Raw genomic sequence first — 8653 nt, 5'->3', positions numbered from 1 at the left:
TGTGATCACATGTTCACAACATGACACTGTGTATGTTTCAGGTATGTCATCAATTTTTGTTTGCATAACTCTCTATACGGGTTGTTCCTGACCTTCGTAAGGCAGCTGGTGCCCAGGTAACAAAAAAAACCTTAACCAGAACACAATCATCTCACGATTTACTTTTTGTCAAGACCTTTTGGTTCACCTGCAGGTCAGCAAATATCACCCGTACGGTAAATATGTGTTTGTACACATACAGTGGCATAGATGTGACATGTCAGATGAGCTTCACAAACCACCGGTGTACTGGGTGTCAGCTGTTTTTAATACCGACGTTCAGTGCGTCAGTGAAACTGGGTGTGACTGTTTTATATTTAAATTTACTAGACGGCATATTTTGAACACCTGCCGGGCTCACAGATATCGGAAGTACGTTTTTTAGACAGAAAAGACATCTTATTTAACCTGTGACTCCCATACATAACAAGATCTGAAGCGGTGATATGCAAAGCGTACAGGCTGAATGAGTTTCGATAGACGGCTCTGCTGTTTTTATTCGATAAGATTACTGGCAGTCAGCTGGACTCTTTTAGTTGCATAACAGGTAATCTGACGAAGACATAGTTTCCTATGTATCTGGATTAATGCCTGGATCTTTTGAGGTATGTCTAGTTTTTATCTATTTTATTCTTTATAGCTATATAATTGATCAAATTTCACGTTTTGTCTTTTGTTTTAAAACCTGCATGTGTTTTGAATTAAAACCGGTCTGTTGAGTAGAGGGTGTTCTGAATAAATATTGTAGTAGAAAGCACAATGGTTTAAATCTAAATATATGGCAGAATTATTTTGGGTAATCATTTATTTGTTATGTTTAAGCGGAAACAGAACAAATTAAACTTTTTAATGTTTGACTAGTCAGAATGTAAACAGAAATGTTTTAATCAATTTGTCGCCTTAGACTTATAAAGTTCTGCATTCTGAGCAGTTTTGAGACAATGAACTTTCGCATTTTTTGAGATGATGTTTTCACATTTGATTTTGTAGTCTGTTTTCTAATAAAAAGTCCCGAAACAAATACAATGTAAAAAAAAAGCATCACATTTTGTAAATATGTGAACAACTCAATTTCTACAAATATGTCAGACAGAACTTTATAATTCCTAGGTGACTAATAGCTTGAATAAACTGAACAACATTCATAACCAGGGCACACCTACCACAACCACCTGCCTTCATTCCTGAGATCTGAAGACCATCAGATTAGCATAGCATTCATTGTGACGTTCTCGCATCACTTCACACTTTGCTTTTACTTCAAGATTTTACTTCAAGACGAATCATCGGGGTAACATGGCGGTTTTCAGACTGGCTCTTTTTCTTCTCATCATCATCATCAGGGGTTAGTTGTCAAATGAGCTTTTTCAGTAAGAGTAAAGAACCAAGATCAGGGATTTTTGAACGGTGACACATCATCGACATTTCTATAGTAAAGAGAAACACGTTTTAGATCTGCTCTTGTTTCAAATCTGTAATCAAACTGAGATCGCTCATTATATGTTAATTCTACAATATACACAATTTTCAAACATCCTAATCTAGTAATGTTGAATGACTTGAAAGTCAGGAGAATGTATTGCAAAGATGTCGGAATTCTGTTTCTTTCCTCCTTTTTATAATTTCCCATAATCCCATAATCTTGAGAGCAGGTTTTATGATGCAAGACTTTATTGCACACTGTATAAACATAATTAACAATCATTTGTTCTCTTTTTAGTAATGATCCAAAGAGGTTAATAGCACTTTATTAAAAACAGACACTTGTCTAAAAAAACACCAACGTTGTTAGAATCTTGATTTTGATTGTTTCGCACTGTAGGGGCATCCGCTCAACTGCAGCTAGTACCTCAAAACTTGGCCGTCCTCAGCGGATCAGACGCCCGGTTTAATTGCAGCAACACTCGGACCCAGCCCACCTTGATATGGTCTCTCAACGGGATCTTAATTTTTCTTATTCAGACTGGACCCTGGACGGTCATCAATCCACGTTATTCTGCTAAGAACTACAGCACACCTGGAAATGACAAGTGGGAGTTGAATATTAGCAATGTTCAGAGAAGTGATGCCGGTCGTGTATCATGTCAGTTTTTCAATGAGGAAGCTCAGGTGTCTGTTCTGTCTGTACAAGGTGAGTTTTGAAGTTTTGTTATGACGCATTTCAACCCTGCTTCATACTCAAAAATGCAGTCGAAACACGTGATGGTAAATGCCTTATGCAGACAGCTGAATGTGTTTGCTTGCTAGAGGTTCTTAAAGGGACAGTTCCCTCAAAATATAAATTGATCACCCCGAGTTGTTTCAAATCTGTATAAAATGATTTGTTCTGATGAACACAAAGATATTTGGAAGAATGCGTGTAGCTGAACAGTTCTTGGCCAACATTGACTAACATAGTAGGAAAAATGAAAAATCAACAGAACAAAGATATTTATAATGCAAAATTTGTCCTATCTGGTAGTCCAGAACTGTACATTATAAGACGGTAAAAACTTTCTGTTCAATGAAATATTTACTGTGTACTATTCAGTTTGCACTTAAAGCAATAGTTCACCCCAAAATTAAAATGTTGTCATCATTACTTGGTTCTGTGAAACACAAAAACAACGAATTAACTCAAATAAATGTTCAGCTTGAAAACACAACTACATGGCCAAAACACATAAAGTATTGAACAGAATTGCTACATACTGTAAATTAATTTAAAGGTGCAGTTTGTAACACAGGGCTGTGCAGTCGCCTGTCAATGACGTCATATCCGCGTTACCCTTTGTTACTGCTTTTACTTTCGTAGAAACCGCATGACAACAGTGTCTTGGACAAATGCGGAAGTAGTGTTAAACATCTAGCAAGCCACTGGCTTGTTTCGAGAAGTCACCTATTTATGGACCACAAACATACGCAACATATATAAAACTTTATTACTTTACCTCTTCCACTAACATGATTTCTCATTCCTGTCTGATTGATGGACACCAGCGGTGGAATTGAACTTGAAGACAAAAGGACCCATCGTTCCACGCTCCTTCACAGCGTCATCAAGCTACGCCATTGTTGTGGTTTTGATCGTGTGCCTTCTAGTTGCGTTTTTTACAAACTGTAGCTTTAAGAGAATAAATATTTGTTCTACCAAATATTAAGATGTTATCTAGCACACCTCTGGGTCACTGCTCTCGCCTGTCCTGCCGTCTCGAGGGAAATTATAGCTACGATTGCATCTCAAAGTGAAGATAATCAATAATTCCTAATTAAAGTGGACTACGTTTCCAAACCATAATTAAAGCAAACATACACAAATCTAAAGGGATTAGGTCAGAGGTGTCGCTCCAGAATGTGATCACTCTATTTTTCTATCTAGAACGTGGCAGTGTGGCCATTATAGGTGGAAATCGGACTGTGATATATGGAGCTCAGACTGAGTTCATGTGCCAGGCTAACGGCTGGTTTCCTGAACCCAATGTGTCCTGGTCTGTAAACGGTGTGGTGGAAAAGTACTGCACCAACAGCTCTGTAGCAATTGGAAATGTGTTTAACACCAGCTGTACCTTCACGGTGACAGCCACCAGAAACTCTTCTGTCCAGTGCCTGGTTAAAGTGCCCGCCATGAGTTCACCGGAGAGCAGCACTATAATTCTTGCTGTTGGTAAGAAAGTTTTTTATTTGCATAATTATTCAAATGTATTGAAAAGTTATTTTTCAAAAGTGCCCACCATGAGTTCACCGGATACCGACTGTAAGAACTAAGAATATTTGTGTTAGGAATTGGTAGAGAAAAACCCAAATGCAGGCAGTTGTTAAGGGGTTAACAAAATTATTTAATAATACACAAAACAAAGACCCAAAATGGGGAGACATGGAAACCAAACAAGAAAACAAAACACTTCCCACGAGGGGGCAAAAAATAACTAAATACAAACTGCGACACAACGTCTCACAAGGAACAGCGAGGTAAGGGTATCTAGATGCAAGGTAAGGCAAGGCAAGACAAGACAAAACAAAACAAAAAAAAATGCAGGGCACAATGAACAAGGCATATAGCCTGGAGTTCACCAAGTGAGCAGACGGGATTCCATCAGCGACTGCTTACTGTCCATGGCTGCCTGCTGGGTTCAGTTCTGGCTTGTTCGTTCTGTCAGGAATCGGTAAGAAGAACCCAAGTGCAGGCAGCGGTTAAGGGGCTAATCCCTTTAGATGCATGTATGTTTGCTTTAATTATGGTTTAGAAACATACTCCATTTTAATTAGGAAGCAGATTGTTATCGATTATCTGCACTTTGAGATGCAATCGTAGCTATAATTTTCCTCGAGACAGCAGGACAGGTGAGAAACATGGCTGACACCATTTAATTCTGGACTTATGTTGAATAACTCAGTGGTGTTCAGTATTTCAAAGACAAAAACAGAACGGAAATAAAATCACGAATCCTCTGTTTGCAATTATTGATATATAAATATTCAATACATTTTTATAACTATGAAAATAAAACAATGTCATGGTTCTGTCTCCTTATGTCTTGATTTCCTAGTCTAGTGGCAGGATCATGTAGAGCCACGTGTTTTGTGTAGAGAGAAACATATTATTGTCAATCATGACAAAATATGCGTTCTCTCCGGTCTCGTCTTTGTCCCCGCCCCTCTCGTTCCTAGTCCAGCTTTCCAACTGTGTCTTATTACCCACATCTGCCCATTGTTATCTTCCCTTGTTAGTTTCCAATATAAAGCCCTCATGTCTTTGTCGTGTGCTCATTCGTTTTGAGTGTTTTGCCATCTGTATGCCTTGTTGTCTTGTGTATGCACTTGTGAGACGTTGTGTCGCTGTTTGTATTTTGTTATTTTTTGCCCCTCGTCGGAAGTGTTTTGTTCTGTTGTTTGGTTTCCATGTCTCTCATCATGGGTCTTTGTTTTGTGTATTATTAAATAATTTTTTCAGGTCAGAGGTGTCGCTCCAGAATGTGATCACTCTGTTTTTCTATCTAGAACGTGGCACTGTGGCCATTATAGGTGGAAATCGGACTGTGATATATGGAGCTCAGACTGAGTTCATGTGCCAGGCTAACGGCTGGTTTCCTGAACCCAATGTGTCCTGGTCTGTAAACGGTGTGGTGGAAAAGTACTGCACCAACAGCTCTGTAGCAGTTGGAAATGTGTTTAACACCAGCTGTACCTTCACGGTGACAGCCACCAGAAACTCTTCTGTCCAGTGCCTGATAAAAGTGCCCGCCATGAGTTCACCGGAGAGCAGCACTATAATTCTTACTGTTGGTAAGAATGTTTTTTTATTGGCATAATTATTCAAATGTATTGAAACACATGGTTTTAGTTATGTTTATCTTGCCACATTTACAGTTGCCACCTCCTGCTGCTAGAGGGCGCTGTGTCTTACTTGTATCTTGAACTCTGTGCACAATTATTTAAAAAAGTTAATTAATTTTTCCCTTCAAGGCCCCAAACCCAGAGATCAGACCATTCTGATCGCAGTTTCTGTGGCTTTCAGTGCGGCCGCACTCTTGTTTCTTATCATCTTTGGAATCATCTTCTTCTGTAAGCGGAGAAAGAAAGAAAGTGAGTATTTGTGATGCGCACCTGTTTTAAAGAGACAAGAAACAGTCAAATCATAATAGTTAATATTATACTCTCTGTATATAGTAAAACAGATTGGGATTAAGCATAATATTTTAAGGAAATGTCCAGATAGTATATCTGGTAGATTTGTTATATGTGCGAGATGTGCATGCTTAGCACAATAGACAAGTAAGGGATTTGCCTTGGAGTTTTACATTATTTTCTCAAGTAAGACATTGAACAGCATCCTTGTTAGAACATTTGATTTCAATTTTTTATAGGACACAAATATAGATGAAAGACAGAATGTTAGTGATAAACAGCCTCAGACACCATTGATTTACATTATAAAGCGAAAAATGCAATGAAAGTAAATGGTGACCCTTGTCTGTCAGTCGACAACATTCATCCTAGGGCTGATAGAAAAAAAGTCTGTTTTGGAACAACATGAGGGCGTGTAAATGACAAAACAATGTTCAGATATATAACTGTTTTTCTTTATATTTGTGTTTCGTTATATACAGAATCAGGTTACGAAGAGGAGATCAGAAGGTGAGACTGAAACCCGTAGGGATATATATTTTTTTGTATTTAACAGTGATTTTAAAGTGCAAATGTAAACATGATAAAACTCTTCCATTAACTGTCTACCCCTCTGTGAGTGGTTTGTGAACAGGTTTATTCTAACTTTTCAGGGCTCGGCTGCAGTCACAGCCCATGCCACCTGTCACATCAGCTGCACGTGGACGTGACAACCGAGGTTATGTTACAGATGGACGATACGGTGAGACCTCAGCACTTACATTAACAATGATATACCATAGATGTACTATCAATATATACAGCTACAGACAAACCCTAACAGAAAACACAAATTTCTGCAAATGACCCAAATGTCATGGAAAGTGTTGTCAATTTTTTTAATGTGAGGATTCAGAAAAGCACAAATGAGGTCTGTCATATGAAACAAACTCTGTTTTAGACCATTATGGTTAAGACGAATGCAAATCTTTGCTTTTCTTTACAGGAGGAGATTACAACGATAGAGTCTGGCACACCAACTATTCCCCCGAACCGCAGGTGACGTCTCATGTCCAACTTTTTGATCTTTTATAGTACGTACTTTATCATTACACTTATCTGCTGAGCAAAACTCATTCTGATGCACAATTGTTGCTTTTCAGAGTTCCTATCCAAGAGATGACTCTTCTTATGGTGATTACAGAAAACAGATGACTATGGTTTAAAGACTGTGAAGACTACATGGTGGAGTTCTGGGTCAGCTGGTCTTCTGGTTCTCGTGAATGTAGGTTTAATTCCAGAAGAATGAGAGCTGAGGACATCAAGCACTGAAGGGTGTGAGCTGTTTTCCCGCACAAGATTTTTCAGGGAAGATTCCGAGACCACACAAAAAAAAGCTTGAATTGTAAATTTTTCCCCTCATGCAAACACACACTAAAAAGTAGTGTTGGGTCGAAAAAAGGGACAAAGCCAACTGTTTGGTTATACATTTCACACATGCTGGGTTGTTTCAACCCAGAATGGTGGGATGCTGGGTGAAATAAACATTTTCTGGGTTAAATTAACCCAACGGTTAGGTTTTGCACTTTTTGGAACCAATGCTGGGTTGAAATAACCCGGCATTTAAAAAAATTGTTATGACATAAAATGTAAGAAAAACGATTTCTAGGTCACATTTAAATAAGTAAATGTGATTTTCAGATCTTCTTTTGAAGCACATAATATTGTGTTCAGATTCGGAACATTCTGAAGTCTTTCTTAGATAATGCTATAGCATGAATGCAAAAAGTATTAAGAAATCAATGTATATTTTTACTTATACTTATAACTTCTTATAGACATGAGGTCATTTATAATAAAAACATTTTTCGCTAGTGATCTCATACTTTTGGACCCCATGTTATACTGTTTATTTTTACCAATGTATGTTTTTAACATTTTGACATTAAGTCTTTCGGACTTTAACACACTGATACGTCAATGAGAGCCGTTTAGGGGTTTTGTTTTCTTAGTGTTTTCTTACTGTAGCACATCAAATGCATTGCACAGCAGGATTGACTGTAACTTCTTGTTTTTCCAGAATCAGAAAATCATCCGTGTATGACACACCCCGTGAGAGCATCTTGTTTTTGATAGCCTAGCTGCTTACAATTAAAGCACAGATTAATGATGAGAAATGTTTGAAAAGGATCATCTTATGACATATCATGCTTCGGAGGGCATAATGTGCTTAATAAATCTAATCCACTGATCTTGAACTCCCACTGGGTGACAACTGTTTAAACGCAAAAACGAAAAAAGTGCTGAAGTTGCGAGCTGCAAATCCATAAATCGCTCACTTAATCAATAAGATTTGATTCAGATTAGACTTCCAGATATCCATCTGCACTTCTCCTACCTTTTAATGGCAGAAAAATCCATAAAGACTGACAGCTACAAGCCTTTTCTCATAGACTATTACATTTTGGTAAATGTAATTAATTTACATGAGGTTAAATTATCTTTAATTAACCAATGAATGTTTAAACGGTATAACCCAGCTGTTCTGTAAATGGGGTTGGTTGTGTATGCAAGATCATTATGGGAACTTTGGAACAAATGTTATAAAAAATTTGAGCAATTAATGATGTTCAAAGGACTACATATTTATGTGTGGCCATGTATTTACCATTAAATATATTTTTTGTATATAAGGTGTAATTATTCTTACTTGTGAACGAACACAATAAAAAGTAGTAAAGGAATACTTGTCAAGATATACATTAATATTGTCTTAAAATAATAATGTTATATAATTTTAAATGACATTGTCTTAAAATAGAAAATGTTTTTAAAATCCAAAAGCAAAAATTATTATATTTTTACATTTACTCACCCTCATGTCATTCCAAACCTGAATTACTTTCTTACTTCTGCGGGACATAGAAGAAGATATTTTGAAAAATGTTGGAAACCAAACAACATTGACCCCCATTGACACAAAACCACTGAGACATTTCTCAAAATATCTTCTTTTTTAGGTTGAACTGTT

The 8653-nt window shown here is 37.3% G+C and overlaps 1 protein-coding gene across 5 annotated transcripts; it reads left to right on the top strand.

Annotated features, from left to right (window-relative positions):
- Nucleotides 1-341: 341 nt before the first annotated feature.
- On the top strand, nt 342-8364 carry igsf5a (immunoglobulin superfamily, member 5a). 5 transcript variants are annotated; one of them, XR_013786243.1, is made up of 11 exons: nt 342-644; nt 1305-1384; nt 1862-2170; nt 3398-3682; nt 5017-5301; nt 5482-5601; nt 6126-6153; nt 6297-6385; nt 6629-6681; nt 6786-8169; nt 8259-8364. XR_013786243.1 is itself a non-coding variant. In XM_079449455.1 (10 exons), the coding sequence occupies exons 2-10, from the start codon at nt 1336-1338 to the stop codon at nt 6846-6848; spliced, it is 1281 nt and encodes a 426-aa protein (XP_079305581.1). In that variant the 5' UTR covers nt 342-644; nt 1305-1335; the 3' UTR covers nt 6849-8364. The 5 variants fall into 5 exon arrangements, 2 of the variants coding, with proteins under 2 accessions (XP_079305581.1, XP_079305582.1); XR_013786245.1 differs by having other exon boundaries at nt 459-644; nt 6786-6907; nt 7703-8364; XM_079449455.1 differs by having other exon boundaries at nt 6786-8364.
- Nucleotides 8365-8653: the final 289 nt, after the last annotated feature.

The sequence above is a fragment of the Barbatula barbatula genome (genome assembly GCF_947034865.1).
Source record: "Barbatula barbatula genome assembly, chromosome: 24".
NCBI lineage: Eukaryota > Metazoa > Chordata > Actinopteri > Cypriniformes > Nemacheilidae > Barbatula > Barbatula barbatula.
The sequence above is the reverse complement of the archived record's forward strand: the minus strand, read 5'-3'. Positions and strand labels throughout refer to the sequence as shown.

What these genes read in the sequence shown, in the direction of transcription:
- igsf5a (XM_079449455.1), top strand. Translation starts at nt 1,336, where the DNA reads ATGGCGGTTTTCAGACTGGCTCTTTTTCTTCTCATCATCATCATCAGG. An exon ending in TCTCATCATCATCATCAGGG is followed by an intron (nt 1,385 to 1,861) that starts GTTAGTTGTCAA and finishes TTCGCACTGTAG; the next exon opens with GGGCATCCGCTCAACTGCAG. An exon ending in TACGAAGAGGAGATCAGAAG is followed by an intron (nt 6,154 to 6,296) that starts GTGAGACTGAAA and finishes CTAACTTTTCAG; the next exon opens with GGCTCGGCTGCAGTCACAGC.